This window comes from Rosa rugosa, chromosome 5, assembly GCF_958449725.1.
Source record: "Rosa rugosa chromosome 5, drRosRugo1.1, whole genome shotgun sequence".
NCBI lineage: Eukaryota > Viridiplantae > Streptophyta > Magnoliopsida > Rosales > Rosaceae > Rosa > Rosa rugosa.
Window position 1 is genome coordinate 26,051,838 of NC_084824.1, and position 19,977 is coordinate 26,071,814.

The following is a 19,977-nucleotide window of genomic DNA, read 5'->3' on the forward strand; positions in this document are numbered from 1 at the left end:
ACAGTAAACGGCTGCTCGCTTTATTAATAGAGATAGAGATAGAGATAGAGATAAGAGATCGAGGAGTACTAGGGTTATGGTCTGTCTGTCTAGGTGAAGAGACTGAGAATAGCTAGTCCGTTGTCGAAGTGCTGGGTCAGGTCTGAAAGACAGTGATCGTTCGTGGCCATCTTGATTGCATTTACATATGGTAAGGCACGATACAAATGTAACATTGAAATGAACCAAAAGGCTTAATTTGAGTTAATATTGAACAGCTAGTGTAATTTCCATGGAGTTCTTAATGGTCCAAGTTTGGCCTAGGTTGGTCAATGGGTCAGCAGGTCTCTATATAGGGGTCAGTAGCTCGCGTTTGGCCAATAACTTTAAGTATTAGGATCAATAGCTTTTAGGTTTAGCAATTTTGAGGAAAGCTACATGTTACACTAATAAGCTGAAAAGACAAGATGCTAGAATTTACAATCTTTACCTTATCTAAAATAGTAGTTTTAAATACACACCCCTAATAACTTAATCCACATCCCTTACTTAATACACAACATATGCAATCTTTTCTTCTAGCATTTTACTAAATACACCACCCAAAAATATCCAAACTACCCTCAATTCTCATAAACCAACATCCATCATCAATCAATTTAGCACCATAGTCAATCGACCTCGTGTCAAAGATCAATGTTGCTTTACACAGCATGATCGAAGACCTAAGATAGCAACACGTGACCCAAATAAAATCTTTTATTTAGATGTGTTTGTTGACTTTGCTGGTTGGAGATTGATGGAAATGTAGGATTAGATTGAAGGAGATAGAAATAATGATATATTTAGAAAAAATTATGGTCTAAACATCGTACTTGGAATTTTATATAGGAATTGTCATCTAAAGATATGAAAATCTATGTACGTTGATTGTGCAATCAAAGAAGTGTTTGGGAAGAACTCTTAATGTGCAATGAATCTTGCAAAAACTGCCTATCAATCCATTGAAAACTTAAGTGCAGAGTGACGACAATATATAGAAACCAAAAGCAAACTCCTCTCCAGTAAAAAGTGAAAAGAAAAAGTTTAAATTTATTTTATCATCAAGACTACATTTTTCTCCAAGAAAATATTGGTTTACATTTTCTAGCAACTCAAACTATTCTTTCATACACGTGACTAAAGAAAAGAAAATAGTAGAGGGGGAAAAAACAAAAAAAGGTACACTAAGGCCTAAGCAATCATATAGCTTTTCCTTGTCAACGTACATGCATCAATCTTTCTAGGCTAGAAAACAACCATCTCCAATCTGATCCAAAAAGACCTTCAGATTCTTGTTAGAAGACCCTCCTTCACTCACAGCCTCTCTTGCCAGATCCTTCCATTTCTTAGCATTCCTCCTCATCTCTTCACTTTCCATCACCAGATCCAAACACCTCTTAAGCTCCTCACCCACAACAAGACCCTCCTCATTCGGTGCTACCCTCACTCCTGTCTTCCAAGTGTCCTCTATCAACTTGGCATTTGTGCCTTGGTCTGTCCACTGAGGAAAAGCTACCACTGGTACCCCAGAAACCAAACTCTCCAAGCTTGAATTCCAGCCGCAATGTGTCACAAAACAACCCAATGAAGTATTTGACAGAACCTCCACTTGACAACACCACGGGACTATCATCCCAAGCTCTTCTAGTTCCTCTCTGCAACTCAGTTTGTCTTCTTCTTTCTCTTCCTTACCTTCTCCGTTCTTTTGGTTTTCTCTAATCACCCACAGAAACGGACGACCAGATTTCAACAACCCTTTTGCAATTTCCTCCATTTGAATCTTGGACAGCACGGAAATGCTCCCAAACGAGACGTAGATGACAGATTCTTTCGGCTTCGAGTTCAACCATTCTAGGTACGCTGAGTTCTTTGAATTCTCGAATAGATCGCCTCCGAATGATTTATCGGATGGATCCTTGCCGTCCAAGAAAGCAGATGGCATTAATGGCCCGATTCCGATCAAGTTGAACTCGTCAATTGCTTTTAACGCCTCCGGCTCAAGTGCATCGAACGTGTTCACCAGGATGGTTGGCTTGCTTTCTTTTCGTAGCAGCTCGAACTGTTCTTCAATCAATGGGAGAGCGAAATTGTACGGATTCGAATCCACCATGAAGGAGGGCAGGTCGCGGCTCTTCAGCGATTGTGGCAGTCCTGGTAATTCTACTGCATGGGAAGGGTCACTATTATTAGCCGTGGCACTGTTTCTGATGAGATCTTTGTAGCCGTTAAAATAATAGTAGTATATGTCGAACACTGCGGCGGGCTGAATCCAAACGAGCGCGGCCGGGAGGTGAAGTTCACTGGCCACTACCGCCACCCAAGGGAGTAGTATGGTGTACACTATGCAAGTGTAAGGGCGGCCCTCGTTCGCACTAGACACCACGATATCCGCGAGAGCTCGCGAGCCACGGCTCCTTAGCTCGGACATGTAGAGATCTATGTCGTCCCCGGGCTTAAACCCGTCGTCATAGCCGTCAGAGAAGGGAGCAAAAGTCAGGCCACGAGGAGTACACGAGCCATTGCCTATGCGGCGAATGGCAGATGTGGCCGTGAAAAAGGTCACGTCCGCGCCCGTGGTGCTGATGAGACGCTTTGCGAATTGCATGGAAGGATTGATGTGGCCTTGAGCGGGGAATGTGACGAGAAGGAAGCGGTGTTGCGTCATGGTGGTGGTTGCGTTGCGGAGGCGCGTAATGCAGAGTGGAGTTGTTGCGACTAGGAGTATATACGTGTAGGGATGTTTGGTGCAAAAATTGTACGAGTTATGGATTGGTTGGTTTGAGCTTGGAGATGAGGAAGTTCTTGATGTTGGGAGATGTAAGATGTAACTTGGAGATAGGAGGAGCATGTCAAGAGTTTATATAAGTAGAAGGGGTGAGAGAGAGGAGAGCCAAAATGACGTTTGTGGTGACGAATTTAAGAGGCGTAGACAAGAAAGATGAGAAAGGCTAATTTGTGGTGACGTGGTGTTGTGGAAATGAGGATTGTTCTTACAGTTAGTCCGACGTAGTCAGAGACAGACAAAGCAAATTCATTGACAACAACTGATTGGCACACATGCACACAACCATCTGCTCTTTCTGGCACTCATTAAGATTCCATTTCAGTGGCACATGAATTTAGATATGTTAAAAAGCCAGTAGAATCAATGACCAAAATTTCGAGTATTGAGGAAATATCGATCGTTCGAAAAGTGAAAATTTCGAGGATATATCGATATCTGTAAAAAATCAAGAAAAATGATGGAAATTTGAAGAAAAACGTGGAAATTTTAAATGAAACTTTTGGAGATGTTTATTTGGTCAATTATCTACTATATTTCAAAAGAAAACCTTGAATAAATATTATTACATAGTGACTTGTAGTAATATAAGGTGATATAGTATTTTTTTTTTTTTTTTTGAATGAAATTCAACATTATATTCATCACAAGTCAGAATAGGCCGTTACATACCCTTCCTCTGTCATTTAAGACCACAGACAGACAAGAAGCTAGTGGTAGTACCCACAGGTGGTACATAAATATAGTCCTACTCACTGTACATTCAAATACGTAGAAATAGCGGATATCCTCCTTCGGTACTACTCCAGAGACGCTAGAGAGACATTGGGTGCACACTAGTGCCTAGGTTCCTAAAAACAAGGAATTTATTGTAATTAGACAAACTAAAAACATAGGGGTGGGCCTAGGGCAAACACCCCTGCCCACCATAGCAGCCCAACACGCAGTCCAGAGAGGAGTGACCCAAACCAAGGCCCATCAAGGCAGCCTTGGCTTGACCCGGCACCACCGCCGTACCCGAAGCTCCTGCTGCACTGTCGCATGCCGCATGACACCGTTCAGACCAACATCGCGCGCCGTCACGACCAAAGTCGCACGCCCCACGACCTCATCCCGCACGCCGCCATGACGTCACCACACCGGATTTCACGACCCACCTGCACACGACCTTTGCCTCCATCGAAACCCCAAGCCAGAGCTGTCAAATCGAGATCCTCCAGTCCCGGGCAACATGGCTACCGAAGTACAAACAATGACCACTGGAATCGCTGCCAAGAAACATACCTGCAACAACCAAGATCCAACCATTCCATCCCAAGATCTACATAGGCAATCATGCAAATCCTGCCCGGCAGCAAAGCCCTGCGGCTTCGGCGAAGCCAGAAGGCCAGCCTAGGCTAGGCCGCCGCCGGACTAGACTATTCTCAAGGTCGGAACGCCTCCTTAGGGTTTCCTCAGAGAGAGAAAACTTTCGTCGGGTAACAATTCTTAAAAATTCAATTCAAACATCTCAATTTTTTTATTTTTTTTTATTTTTTATGGATAGGAACCTAATGGGAGAGTAGGCCATCAAGCCATATATGCATATTTTTTTTTATAGAAATCGAACACTGCACATTGAATTACATGAGTACCACATAGAAGACATATGAGATTTAAAATTTTCACTATCTTCATCATCTCTCACTATAGAGCCTATGTATTTTGGAAATAGTCATTAAATGAACCTCGCTCTTATAGTTTTGCATATATATATGTGTGTGTGTGTGTGTGTGTGTGTGAACAATATGGTTTAGAGGAAATTAGCTGCGGGTTTTTGTGCTAATAATTATTACAAACAAATATTGCTCAATTTTGGCCATAACTATAATTACCTGTAGGTGTAAAATATGGAAAATTGTAAAAAATCTAGAAATATTGGTGAATTTTGAAAATTGGAAGCTAGTTATTGAATAAATTTAGAAAAGTTTCAGATTCGTCAAAAAAAAAAAAACAAAAAGATGTTATATAAATATATAAGTTACCTCTATGAATCAGATGGAATGGCAGCGGAGTTGGTTGAGCTGCTTGTGCGTTTCACGATCAATCAACCGCATTGTTGGGTTTTTTAGCAATTTGAGTGGAATTTATCAGTGATATGCAGAATATTCCTGAGATTCTCTCCAGACTTTCGGAAATTTCCCGAAATATCACGAAATTTCGAGAAATTTCGGTAGTTTCGCGCGATATTATGGGGGTATGTAAGGAAAGTTTCGAGATTCCAAAAAAACCATATTTCGCCGAAATTATCGAAATTTTAGTCATTGAGTAGAATATTTTAGGGTTGGTAGAATGTCTAATTTTTATTTTATTTTAGTTTTTTTTATGGAACAAATGGTACTTGAATTGGGGGAGACAACCCACAAGCCCAAAAACATTATGAACCACTCGTGGTTCGCATGAATCCAACTAAAATATGGGTTTAGCGCCAATTACCACTTAAGAGCAGTTAGATTCTGTTGGCCCAAAGTTTTCCACCTTGAAACTCTACAGACATCAGGCAGTTGGGCCTCATGATGATCCAAACTCTTTAGAAGTTAGAAGTTGACATATTTACAAGCGCCACATGAGTCATGCACAACCCCAATCACATGAGTCCTGCAAAATCTCAATACTCAGTAATCTACCAATGAGGGACTTGTGAATGTTGGGGTTTAAACTTGAGTAGGAATTTTATTCAAGTAAGTGTCTTGTCATTCCTGCCAACCCTCATTGACTAATGTGAGCGTAACTTGTTTATTGTTGTAAGGAACCTACATAGAGTAAGAAAACGTTTATTTCATAATATGGTTAAAATTATTTAGAAGGAATAATAATTGAAATATTAAGAGAACAATTATATGGTTAAAATTATTTAGAAGAAATAGTACTTAGAAAGATTAAGAGAGGACTAGGAGACTGTTGAATGCCTGTTGATTCCCCTACGAAAAACAAGTAATCAACTAATGAAACGAAGGCAGGTGCTGAATGCCCCCAAACTTGTTCTTCCACACAAGTAATCAACTAATGAAACGAAAGCAGGTGTTGAATGCCCCCAAACTTGTTCTTCCACTATTGCTTCATATGTGTGTGTGTTAGACCCCATAAGTCATAATTATGAACAATTACTTTCATCTCATAGACTCATATAGGTATAATTATTAAACATAATTTTTAAAGAATCCAATTCTTCTAAAATGAGAAGATCGTGAAGTCTGTAAATTTCATAAAATCTTCTTCATCCAAATAATCTAAGGGTTAATACAAGATCACATCAAGATAATAACATAATAACATATTTGAGATTTTTTATTTTAACATATGTTATTCATTGTTAATTACTCCATCAGGGACAAAGAAAAATCATTTTCCCTTTGTCTTCCAACGTAACACACACACACACACACAAAATTCTCAAATGCAATCTAAAAAAGGAACATATAATAGGACCTGGGCAACCGATTTGTCACACCTCAAATTTCGAATAAAAGAAATTCAAATCTGAAATGCGATAACTCAACAAATCGCCCAAATGCTTAGAAATTAATTTCTTTCATTTAAACTAAGTAACAAATTAAACTGAGTCCACACATGTCAATACAGACTCAATCATTAGAGTCAAACATTACATCACCAAGTATTTACATAACTCGAAAGCATCAAAATACAAATGTAAACGCTCACTAAGAGCATACTATATACAGCAGTACGATAACAAAATAGGTCCTGAACCTAACACTGCTGCAACTACACTCCGCGGTCTCAACTCTGGTTGTCCTGACCTGCAAGAATAATCCCTACATCATGGAATAATGTACCGGGTTGCAACAACAAACCCAATAAGTTTTTTAAGCTCGTATGAGTAAACTCAATTGAAAAGACACAAACAACACACGCATACTTAACAATTCCACAACTCATGAATAAATTAAGCAACCAAATCAACTCCACAATTTAGTAAGAACCCAGGTCCCTCATGGACAGTAAAAGAAGAAACATCCGAAACTCTCTTTTACAAACATGTACTCATGAGAACGATAACATAAAGTTATCCCCCAAGCAGTACATTGGCAGACAAACTAGAGCTCTAACTGATCATAACCACTCACCCAGCCAAAGGCATGGTTCCCGATTTTCTTGCCTCGATCACCAATGTGACAATAGGTTCTCAGACCGAAAACATTTAAAAAGTCCCACATGACTCAAAATATTACACTCAACTCAAGGTACTCTTTCAACACAATATAATTCAACGATTATATGATATATTGCATTCCCGAAAAGAGTAAATGCTCAAAACAATAACCCGAATAAAATTACAATTATCATACTTCACACAATGCCACACCATCAAGATATATATTTCACTTATATATATATATACAGATCCTATCCAGAGCAGAGCTCTGCTTTAAAAATTTATGTGTGAAGTTCGAGTTTTGGATCACTTTTCGGTCGCACATCCACATCTCGACCGTTCAGTTTTTAGGTACTAGTGTATAGATCGTCTCTACAAATTTTCAACCAAAATGATGATCGTTAAGGGATTGATAATTGCCTTAAAGCTAGTACAGTTCAGGTTGACATTCAGTCCGTCCATTGGTTTAAGCGAGTTAGATACCTTAACGATCATCAATTTGGATAAAAATTTGCAGAGAGGATCTATACACTAGTACCTAAAAACTGAACAGTCGAGATGTGGATATGCGACCGAAAAGTGACCCAAAACTCGAACTTCACACGTTAATTTCAAAGCGGAGCTCCGCTCTGGATAGGATCTGTATATATATATATACATACATACACGTAGTCATCCACTTAGGAATGTCACTAATACCAACTATAGTTCACAATCGGAAAACTCGAGAAAAATCATTTTTATAATAAAATTTCATTTTAACTTACCTATGAATCATAGACTATCAAATTTATATAATTTAAAACAAATATTTATTTTCAGAAAATAATTTCACAATTAAACAAATAATTCCAAATAATAAAATAACTCCGTTCATAAATGAACTCCATAAGATTTATTCACCTCTAATCCCCGCTGCGTCTTCTCTTACAGCCGAGATAAATTATATGACACACTCCGTCAATCACCTAAGTAAAATAAGGTCTCAACTTAGCACACGATTAAAAACGAAAGCGGTTACTGTTCGAACCGAGCATTTGAACCAAAAACTGAAGATTTCGTCAATCAAGACAAAACTTCATCCCAGACCTCCAAGGTCTCTGGAACACTTCTAGGATCAATTTATCAAAATTATAAGATGATCTAACGGTCAGATCCTCATGCATCGCAAACCGGGAAAACCGAAACTACGCTAAATCTAACATCCTTCAAATGGTCACAACTTGACCCCATAATATATCAACATGCTCGTATCGACGAGTAGATGACAACCATGGAAACAGACACCCAAAAACTGGTCGGACGCGCCGCTGCCAGGAGTGCCAGCAACCCCCAAACTGGGTTATGAAAATGTCAAAATCTTCACAACATGTTCAACAACTTTCACAACTACAGTGAAGTCAGATTGTAAGCCATTTGGGCGGAAATTACCTTGAAAAATTAAGAAATCGAAAAAACCCGAAATTGGATTTTTGGATCCATTCTCCTTCCTCGCTGCAAATCGGTTCAAGCCACTTGGGAGGATTCATGTACGTCTCCTGTGCTTTCGAACGCGACTAGTGGTGCTGGCAGAGGTGGCTGGAGGACAGAGAAATCACGGTGGACGGAAAACGCGCTGCCACCCTTGCTGTGTCGTCCAGGCGCCGAATCGTCATACACCACCACCACAGACTTGAAGTGGATGAAGAGGTGGTTTGAATGAGACTTGTGGTGGCCGGACGATGAAGATACGGCTAAAAAAAGAAAACGGGTCTGTGGTGGCTCAGGAGAGAAAAATCAGATCTTGATTTCCTTTTTGGAAATTTAGGGTTTTCTGAAATATTTTTCAAATTTTTCTATTTATCCAAAATTGAAAACTTTTTCGTTGGCCATAACTTCTTTATAAGAACTCTGATTTTCACGTTCAGCATGTCCACGAACTCGTATCGACGCGCTCTATGATTTCCCTAATGGAAGTTTTCACAAAATCGTAACGTATAAAAAGTCAACCCTTGAATCGAAGCATTCCAAGCAAATAATTGCCCGAAATAATTTCTATTTCTTGATTAACATAAGAACAAGGCACCGAAACAATAATTTGTACCAACTGGGACCTTTATTAATTTCCAGAAAAGTACAAGAAATTAATACGAAAATCCAGGTCATTACAATCTACCCTCCTTAAAGGATTTTTGTCTCGAAATTATAGTACACTAGTCAACGAAAAGCTGTGGATACCTAATCCTCATGTCCGACTCTAACTCCCATGATGCATCACTCTCATCATGGTGACTCCACAACACCTTGACCAAGTCAACTTCCTTCATTCGAAGCCTCTTTATCGACCCATCCAAGATACAAACAGGTTCACCTTGATTGTACTGTAATCTATCACATGTAATTCATCCTGGATATACTTCTTCAGCATGGACACATGGAAGACATTGTGCACACCAGACATACTAGGAGGTAACGCCAAATCTCCAACCTTCTCTAAAATCTCAAAAGGCCCAACATACCTCGGTGCTAACTTTCCCTTCTTGCCAAATCTCACCACACCCTTCATGGGTGAGACTTTCAAGAACACATGGTCACCAACCTCAAACACTACCTGTCTCTTCTTCAAATCAACATAACTCTTCTGTCTACTCTGTGCCGTTCGGATCCTATCTCGGATAATAGAGATCTTCTCGATAGTCTCCTGAACAATCTCAGGACCCAAGAATTCTCCATCCCTAACTTCTGCCTAACATATAGGAGATCTACATGGCCTACCATAAAGAGCCTCATATGGTGTCATGGCGATACTGGCATGGAGTGATAACTGTTGTTGTAGGCGAACTCAATCAATGGCAGATGATCCTCCCAACTTCCCTTGAAGTCCAAAACACAAGCTCTCAACATATCTTCCATCACCTGATTCACTATGTCAGTCTGCCCATCAGTTTGAGGATGAAAAGGTGTACTCATATCTAAGGTAGTTCCCATGGCTTTCTGGAAAGCACCCCAGAAATTCGAAGTAAATTGAGCATCCCGATCAAAAACAATCGACACAGGCACTCCATGAAGTCTCACTATCTCCTTAACATACAACTTGCACAAAGCATCTACCGAGTACGTTGTTGACACAGGGAGAATGTGTGCCGATTTCGTCAAACAGTTAACAATCAACAATTACCCACACTGAATCATGACTTTGCTTGGACCTCCGTAATCTAGTCACAAAATCCATAGAGATCTGCTCCTACTTCCACGTAGGGATAGGTAATGGCTTCAACATACCTGCAGGTCTCTAATGCTCTGCCTTCACCTGCTGGCAGGTAAGACACTGTAACACATACTCTGCTACATCTCTCTTCATCCTATTCCACCAGAACTGCCTTCGTAGATCCCTATACATCTTGGTGTTCCCCGAATGTACAGTATACCAAGATCGATGTGCTTCTCGAATAATTTCCCCCTTGAGATCATCACCATCCGGAACATACAATCTCGATCTCAATCTTAACCTACCATCCGATCCAACTTCCCACTCAGAAGGACCATCACTCACCTTTGCAGCTAACTCTACCAACTTTGCATGTGAGGACTCATCCTACACTTGACCCTGAATAATCCTAGAAATCAAAGTAGGCTGCACAAAAATACTACCAAGGAAGATCCCCTGCTCCCTTCCTGATGGTTCAAGGTCAAACTCAGATGTAGTCTCCAACATAAGCCACTCCTGAACCATTGTAGAAGCAGCTATACCCCTCGGTCTCCTGCTCAAAGCATTCGCCACTACATTGGCCTTTCCGAGATGATACTCTAAGGAGAAGTCATAGTCCTTTATGATCTCCATCCACATTCTCTATCTCATGTTTAACTCATTATGAGAGAATAAATACTTCAAACTCTTATGATCAGAAAAAAGTTTCAACTTCTCACCATACAAGAATGCCTCCAAATCTTTAAGGAAAAACTACAGTAACCAGCTCCAAATCATGAGTGGGGTAGTTTCTCTCATGAATCTTCAACTATCTAGAGCGATAAGCAACAACGCCGCCATGCTGTATCAACACACACCCCAAACCCTAATGAGATGCATCACTGTAAATGACTAAACCACCACCACTAGTAGGAATAGTCAACACTGGAGCCGTAGTCAATCTAGTCTTTAGCTCATTGAACGCCTTCTCGCATTCCTCAGTCCACACAAACAGAACATCCTTCCTGGACAACCCGGTCATAGAAGCAATACTAGAGAACTTCTCAATGAATCGCCGATAATACCTAGCTAAACCAAGAAAACTACGAATCTCGGTAACAATAGTGGGGTGACTCCAACTCATCACTGCTTCAACCTTAGAATGATCCACAGACACTCCATTCTTCGAAACTACATGACCAAGAAATTGATCTCCTTCTGCCAAAACTCACACTTCTCAAACTTAGCATACAGCTTGGCATCTCTAAGAACCTGTAGTACAATCCGCAAATGCTTATCATGATCCTCCAAAGACTTGGAGTAAATCAAGATATCATCCACGAATACTACCACATACTGATCCAAGTACGGATTGAACATACGGTTCATCAAATCCATAAAAACAGCAAGTGCATTGGTTAGACCAAAAGGCATGACAACAAACTCATAATGTCCATACCTGGTCCTGATCGTCATTATTGGTATCGGGAGTGCCGGTGGCCATTAGTAATGTGTTGTTCTACCAGCAAGGAGCGAGGGGACTCCTTCTAGCGCCAAATGTTTTAGCTGTCTCGGGAAGCTACTGATCCAGCTAAATCACGGGATGTCTTGGTCTGCTACTATCGCTATCGGTTTCGCTTATCTGTAAGACAAATAAAGGTCAGAGGGAAGACCGGGAGGTTAGAGGGAAGACCGGGTGTGCCGGCCTTCAACGCTCCGATGCCTAAGTCAGTATCGTTATAAGATAATGATAATGGAAAGCGATAGTAAACAGTTACCTTTTTGGGTTGTTGGAAATGACCTTAATGTAGCAAGTTCGTGGGAGCTTGATTTCATTTCCTTGGGTGTGGGACGTTTGGGGTTCCCGATATCGCCTCGAGGGGTATGAGGACCCTTGGCTGGGAGCTCTTTCCTTGCCTTGCACTGGCTAGATGAGTCTTGTGCTTCCGATACTTGTGCCTGGGAGGTATACGTATACCAACAAGTCCCCCAAGTCCCCGGTCAACAGTTTTCTTGGGTGGAGAGTTTGTTCTTGGTAGAAGTATCGGAAGTGCAAGGCTCATCTAGCCAGTGCAAGGCAAGGAAAGAGCTCCCAGCCAAGGGTCCCGATACCTCTCAGGGCTATATCGGGAACCCCAAACGTCCCATACCGAAGAAAATGAAACCAAGCTCCCACGAACTTGCTACATTAAGGTCATCTCCAAACCCAAAGAGGTAAGTGTTTACTATCGCTTTCCATTATCATTATCTTATAACGATACTGACTTAAGGATCGGAGCGTTGAAGGCCGGCACACCTGGTATTCCCTCTAACCTTTGTTTGCACTACAAAAAAAAATTGCAATGGCCACGGCGCAATGCCGTAGCAAAAGCCTCTTTTGCGACAGCAAAAGAGCATTAGCGACGGCTCTGCGACGGCAATGCTTTCGACGCCGTTGGTGGCGTCGCCAATGTTATTTGTCACGGCAATTCCCCGTCGCAAGACTATTAGCGACGGCAAACGTTTGCCGTCGCAAGAATTTTGCGACGGAAAAATGCCGTCCCAAATACCAATGGCGACGCCACCAACCGCTACTGAAGTTTTTTGCCGTCGCAAAAAGTCATTTGCTATGGCAAAAATGCCGTCGCAAAAATATTATTTATGAATAAAAAAAAAATCAGCATGCAAATGCATGCCGATTTTTTTTTTTAATGAATGAAAACTATACAAAAAGGAATGAAGCTTATATAAAAGGAAATGTTACACTTTAATTTTCCTCATAAATGTTACAAAATGAATATTGAAGCTTCTACTAAAATTTACAAGATCGATAATTAAGCTTTACAATTTAGTTATTTTCCTCAATCTAAAAAAAAAAGTTAGTTATTTTCCTCTACTTCAAGATGAACTTTGCAGGGATCTTCCTCGATCTACTTCATGTACCAATTACTCTAGTGTTGTTGCAAGCCTCCTATAACAGAAAGTTAGAAATCTTCAAGCATTCATTAAAGAAACAAAAAGTTGGAAAATTAATGGGAGATGTACACATGACATAGATATTGTTCATACCAGTACATACAATTAATATTTCACTTGAACTCTTAATTACTTTTTGACATTTTGAGTCAGCAAGTGTGCTAAATCCAGGTCTTTCTACTATTAAAGCTAGAGTAGTTGATTTGAAGAATGCTAAATCCATAGTTCCATACTTACCTCGAAATATGTCTGAATTTCCATTCATTATATATCATGAAGATCCCTTCCAATTAGTTCCTGAATAGGGGGCTGCTGCGAGTAATCCTGAAGGAACAAGAAAAATTATTCAATTCATATGCACTAGGAATAGTAAATTATGCAACTGCATCAACGTAGACCAACTGTTTTTAAAATGGCATAGTCGAACTGCAGCATCACTATAGTATCAATTGCAAACCAAATACAATTGATAAGTTCCATAGTTACAGACTAGAAATAAATAAAAGTATCTTCTGAACATTACCAGAATCGTACTTGAGGTGATATGTTCCCCTACTTGATTTGTTACTTCATGCCCCTCCTCTCAAATTTCTCCATAACAATGTTGCCTTAAGGCCAAAAGTACTGCTCCTGTATGTTTACGCAAGTAAAAATTTAATCAAAATCAACTTAAGCACCCAATTGCATAATATAAATGTGAAACAGATTCCAATTTCGCAGTGGCTAATCTAAACATTATTATATATTTACCATATAGCAAAAATCGATAGCAAAAGAAAATTGATAAACAATATACATAAGAGATTGTAAATCAAAAAGAAAAATATCGAATAACAAAAATAAGAGGTTTCTTCCTAGCTTCTGGGTGTGTGAACGTATGGCTACCAAACAGATAGAAAAGCCAAACATCACTGATTTCTAATGGGTATAATATACACAATTAGTCAAACTATATACTGCACATAATTGCATATACACGACCCTTCAGGCATGAGCATGGAGAAAAAGGAACCAATCAAATCAATGAATCAACACAAACATTATTGATGAAGAAAAATTACCAGCTAGGGAATCCTTGCGCTCCAACCAAATAGTAGCCAACTGCAAGACAACCATAATAAACAGAAATCAGAAAAATTGTTAGCAGAGTAGAGATATATCCATTAAAGAAAAAATTAAAATGAACAACAATTAGAGTGAAAAGACATCCTTAAGGTTGAATCTAAGATTGCAAATCTTTGTTTTTTTGGCATCGATTCAGCACAGTAAAGCAATTGTAAACCATCGAGACATGAAATTTCAATTCTTTGCTCATCCAATCATATGTCTTCCGTACTTTGAAACTTTTATATCCAGAATCATAGTAAAAGTGATGAGTAATTGTGAATAAAGATATTATATATTATACAGCATCCAAACCCAGAAGCTGATGAGATGGGAATATGGAAGTCATCAAGCTTCTCTCGCGGCCGTAGAATAGATATATGAGATGACAGATATCTAAGAGATGAGATATTCAAAGTCCTACTGAGAGAGAGAAACAGAGGGATAGTCAAGTACTGTTCTTAATTATAATTCGTAAACTAGCATGAACAATTGAGCTAACTATCAATTGTGAAATGATAAATTTTGAGAAACAACCAAATCAGCGACACCAGCATATAGCAAAGATCAAATACCGAACTCTTTATACTATCTCAGATTTCAAACTTAACCAGAGTATTAGCAGTTTGTGAACATATACTGGATATTAGGTATGGAGAGATCACTTCAAAAGAACTTTTGTTTTTAGGAGGCACAAATGTATCTACTAAAATGTAATTTAAATTCCAATATTGCAATGGTAGAAACCTATGAAACTTGACAAAATTACCTAAACAAACAAAAGACTACCAAGGAAAATAATACCAACTCCATTAGTTCCTAAGATTCAATCAGAAATCTATCAGCCAAGACCGAATTTTTATCAGAGGAAGATCTGAAGCAAGAAGAAGTGATTCTAGGATATGTGTCTCCTCATGGATCTCAGAAAAATTCACAGGCAGAAAAAATAAAAGCTCTCAAAAATCCCAACAGGCCTCCACACTAAGCAAGGAACATTAAAGACAAAAACATAAAAAACCAATCATTGACATCACTTACCAAGTATTAACTGTGACTTTTTACAGTCAATATTTTAGAAGTGTAATTGAGGTGAAAATAACCGTATAAAAAAAATTAATGTGAAAATAACTAGCTTAAAACAATAGCAGGTTGTAAATTAATGCTTCCTCCCGTACAGTAATCAACCAAAGTTACTACATTGTTGATTAAAGATTCAAAATATATTGCAAGACTAGTACATAGCAGAAACTAAGAAAATTATTCCAAAAAGAATAATTATCCTTTATGGCTCCTTGTTTTCCATGGTCATCTGATTTCAACAAATGGGGTACCAAGATAATTAGATAATGCATGACAGCATGAGTAACACATGTAAGACATTTACCAAACACTGGGGGAGAGAAAGACAAGATCATCATGCACTGAACTAGTATGGCATAGATGATGAGTATTCATTATTGAAATGGTAACAATAGGAATGCACTATTTAGTAGAAAAGACAAACAATTACTGCATCACTTTCTTACATGTCCACCAAACTCTGTTGTTATCCATGTAGGCCTTGGTTTCACATTGAACTGCTTCCAGCACCACTCTTGAAAATAGGAGAAATTATAATCATATGTTTGAAACATGCTTCTATCTCGGCTACTAGACATTGGCATAACCATTTCTGTGCAAGCCTGTAGGAAAGAAAAGATGGTTTTATGAATGACGATCAAGACCTCCTACAGAGGAAAGATAAAATATTGAAGAGTAACAGTAGAATGAATTACATGATTACCATGGCCTAACACTTCATTTAAGTGATGTTTTAGAAAGATAAAATATTGAAGAGTAAAAATAGAAAGCAAGCTCAAGCATACCAACAACCCAAAGAAATTACAAAGTGGGTAGTGTGTGTTCTACTATGTTGACAGAGTTAAGTGCAATGAGAAGTGAAGTGAAGGTTCCCAGAAATCATGTGCGCTACAGATCCGTTATTCATTGGGGTATCCATAAACTATCATTGTACATTGATTCCTCATGCAGTTGACCAATTAAATTCAACTTTTAGTTTGGCAAATTGTAAGAGATATAATGTACAGTGACTGTCTCACCAGATCGACACAAACTCTTAAACCATCCAATAAACCTGGACTACTGAATTTGAAGAACAAAAGATTTGTGAAAAAATACAAATTTATAGCAGATGCTATAGTATATTTTAAGTGAAATAACCTGAAAATAAGAATGCAAAATTACACCACCTATATCTACCTAATGTAATAGATAAAGCATGATTGTTCACAAAACATGAAACAGAAATCTTGGGAGGTGAATTGCATACCAAAACAGGAAATCCGACACCGATAGCTCCTGCAACACTAACTATAATAGCCAGAGCAGTCAAAGCCAAGGAACTGAAGGCATCAGATATCATACCCAGCGCATAGGCACCAGCTCCAGCTGCACCTCCAAGCATTGTAGTAGTCACCGAAAGGTAATTCAAAGGCGGAGGCACCTGAATGTATCTCCCAAATGAATGGAAAACAACTCTACTCTCCAAACAGATTACAACAACCACCAAAGCAACAGCGCCATTCATGACTTAGGAATGCCTCACAGCTGGTTCGGATTCTTAGTGACCCACCAGAGGGTAGGTGTACACACATGTAGAATGTTCAACATGGTCCACCCAGTATGTGCTTAAGTATTGGAACTACCAGGCCATTATTTGCTTACATTCCAGTGTCAAAAGAAACCCAAATTCAAGCATAGTGAGGAACCCTTTTCTTCTATAATGGATATGCATACTCAAAAATGAAATCCAGTCAATCAAGTAGTTCAACACATATATACCATTCTTTACAAGCAACCAAAAGTCACTAGAAGAAAGAAATTTTCCAACTTTCATAAGCAAAACAATGTCCTGACTGAACCTAAAACACCATGTCAATTCAAACCAAAAACAAAAGGATTTGACATGCAGAGAAAAGAGGGAAATTGGTCATCAAGTTTGCAACTTTTATACTTATTTCTACATTCTAGTAGATCATAACTGAAAACCTCAAACATAAAATTGAACACCAGTAATAACAAGAAGCCCAAAACAGAAACCAAGCCAAAAGAGATTGAGAACTAACCAAGATACGAACTTTCCGAGAGCAGAGAAGAGAACGCATACGAGTTCAATCGAAATTCCTCATGAATTCTGCTCGGACAGAACGAATCTCTCACTAATGACCCAGCCATTAAATTGGACGCATCCGAGTTGAATCCGATTCAAAGAGAGAGGGAGAGGAACGACTGAAGAGAAAACCAAATTGAAATAACCAAAAAGAATAATCCCTGGATTTAGACCAACACAGTGGCCACCAAGTTCTGCGATGTTATTTATTGGGTTAGATCCAGAACGAAGAGGAAGAGAAAGAGGGTTGCGGTAGAGATCGAACAGAGATTGAGGGAAATAGGCTAGGGCTTTTTGATTAGAAAATAGATTTAATAAGAGAATTGAGCTCGTAGCTGTTCTCTCATGCGACGGCATTGTAGACGCAGTCGCCAAGTATGGAAAGTTTGCGACTGCAAACGTTCGCCGAAGAAAAATAGGCTACTTTTGGCTACCCCATTGCCACGGCGTAGTAATTCAGTCGCAAGTTTTGCGACGGCGTAACTTTGCCGAAGCAAATAGTCAATTTTTAGCGACGGCAAAAGGATGCCAACGCCAACTGGGGTAGCGGTTGCAATTATTTTTTATAGTGTTGTCTTACAGATAAACGAGACCGATAACGATAGTAGCAGACCCTTCCCGAGACAGCTGAAATAGAACATATGGTTCATCAAATCCATAAAAGCAACAGGTGCATTGGTTAGACCAAAAGGCATGACAACAAACTCATAATGTCCATACCTGGTCCTGAAAGTAGTCTTAGGAATATCTTGCTCCTTCACCCTCAACTGGTGATAACCGGATCTCAAATCGATCTTAGAGAACACTGTAGCTTCTCTAAGATGATCAAACAAGTCATCAGTCCTAGGCAAGGGATATCTATTCTTGATGGTCACCTTGTTCAAATGCTGATAATACACACACAGCTGAAGTGAACTATCCTTCTTCTTCACAAACAATACTGGTGGGCCCCAAAGAGAAATACAGGATCTAATGAAATCCCTGCTCAAGTAAACCCTCAATCTGAACCTTCAACTCCTTAAGTTCAGCTAGTGCCATCCGATAACGTACCTTTGATACAGGTGCAGTACTTGGTATCACATCGATAGCAAACTCCACTATCCTCCTTGGAGGTAACCCCGATATCTCCTGTAACACATCAATATACTCGGAACAACAAAAATCACTGTCATAACTGTAGTACCACTCACAAACTCAATGTGTGCCAAGACTCCTGCCCTCATATCTCAGACACCGATAACGAAACACCGGTTGTCCAAGGATATGGAAAGACATAAGCATCTCAAAACAATCAAACATAGCATGGTTTGGCCTCAACCAATCTACACCCAAGATCACGTCGTATGTGCGGTCCAGAATCACAATCAAGGCTGCAAAGAACTCTCTACCATAAATCACAATAGGGCATGCGTCACAAATCATGCTAAGCTCAAGAGAAACACTGAGAGGAAATGTAACACACAAAGATCTAGCAAGAGGCATAGTAGTCAAACCCAACCGATCTACCACAGAACTAGATATGAAAGAATGAGTCGCTCCCATATCAAACAATACTCTAGCAAGGTAGTTAAAAACAGATAAGATACCTTTCACCCCTGAACTTTGCTGACCGATAGCAAACACTCTAGCCTGGTCCCATGGCAACTGTCTTTGCTGGTTCCCCTGCCCGCCATTCAGAGGTCGGGTACACTCCCTGGCAACATGTCCTTCCTGTCCACAACTAAAGCATACCCTGGTCCTTGTCTTCGGGCACCCTCTGGAAACATGGCCCACCTCGTTGCAATTGTAACATCTCAGAGATAGCCTGCCTGATAGGTGCAACCCTAATAGGTGCAGCTGCCACCGTAACTGGAGCCTGATGATGAGTCCGATGTCTCTTCCAAGACCCACCTCGATGACCCATCGAACTACTGCTCCAGGCAAGAGCTTTCCTCTTTCCTTGGGAATCTTTGGAAGCCGCCAACTCATCCTGGTGAGTCTGGGTATCCTGCTCAAGAGCCATGGCCTTAGCCAAGATGAGTGCCACAGTAGGCAACTCCAGAATGGTCACATAATGCCTGAGAGAAGCATTTAGCCCCCACTGAAACTTCTTAGCCAAACTCAAAGTATCCCACGTGATGCGGCTAAAATAGCCTCACAATTTAACCCTGCAAAATGTTGTTGTCAGTATAGGATAAGCAGGGATCGTTCAGTCCGGAGATTGTAGGGTACACCTATACAAAAAGGTCAATTAATAAATAAAAGAATAAAATGGGGGTTTTGAAATTCGGTTCCTAATCTACTTAAAGTAAAAACAAAACAAATAAAACTATCTACAGTGATCGACTTCTTCACACTCAAATCAGAATTTTCAAACCATATCAACATGCAACGAGTTATTTCAATCTATACAACCTAAAATTGTGCGAACACTAAATATTAGAAATGAATTCGAAGTACAAGTCTGAAGAGATCGAGTACCACTTTAATTCTTCTTTTTAATCTCCTAATTAAGTTAGGAAAAGTCCATAACTTAAAATATTTCATATAAAACATCACATTAATACTGAAGAGCATCCATCAACATTAAATATGAATCATTAATTGCAATTAGAATTCTAAATTCAAACATGTATGCATCCATA

General features: G+C 39.5%; 3 protein-coding genes across 4 annotated transcripts; all 3 read right to left on the minus strand.

Moving 5' to 3' along the window:
• Positions 1–1,044: 1,044 nt before the first annotated feature.
• Positions 1,045–2,734, minus strand: LOC133712278 (phloretin 4'-O-glucosyltransferase-like). The gene has a single exon (XM_062138384.1). It carries the CDS (start codon positions 2,684–2,686, stop codon positions 1,262–1,264), a length of 1,425 nt encoding a protein of 474 aa, XP_061994368.1. The 5' UTR covers positions 2,687–2,734; the 3' UTR covers positions 1,045–1,261.
• Positions 2,735–9,151: 6,417 nt separating this feature from the next.
• LOC133711444 (uncharacterized) lies at positions 9,152–10,785 on the minus strand. The gene is made up of 5 exons (XM_062137569.1): positions 10,590–10,785; positions 10,249–10,505; positions 9,747–9,932; positions 9,458–9,684; positions 9,152–9,326 (listed from the first exon to the last, which is right to left on the minus strand). Exons 1-5 carry the CDS (start codon positions 10,783–10,785, stop codon positions 9,152–9,154), a joined length of 1,041 nt encoding a protein of 346 aa, XP_061993553.1.
• A 2,048-nt stretch (positions 10,786–12,833) lies between these two features.
• LOC133713118 (uncharacterized) lies at positions 12,834–17,958 on the minus strand. 2 transcript variants are annotated; one of them, XM_062139237.1, is made up of 7 exons: positions 17,310–17,958; positions 16,514–16,903; positions 15,711–15,866; positions 14,142–14,181; positions 13,604–13,710; positions 13,318–13,404; positions 12,834–13,075 (listed from the first exon to the last, which is right to left on the minus strand). In XM_062139237.1, exons 2-5 carry the CDS (start codon positions 16,769–16,771, stop codon positions 13,664–13,666), a joined length of 501 nt encoding a protein of 166 aa, XP_061995221.1. In that variant the 5' UTR covers positions 16,772–16,903; positions 17,310–17,958; the 3' UTR covers positions 12,834–13,075; positions 13,318–13,404; positions 13,604–13,663. The 2 variants fall into 2 exon arrangements, with proteins under 2 accessions (XP_061995221.1, XP_061995219.1); XM_062139235.1 differs by having other exon boundaries at positions 16,514–16,961.
• Between the last annotated feature and the right edge of the window lie 2,019 nt (positions 17,959–19,977).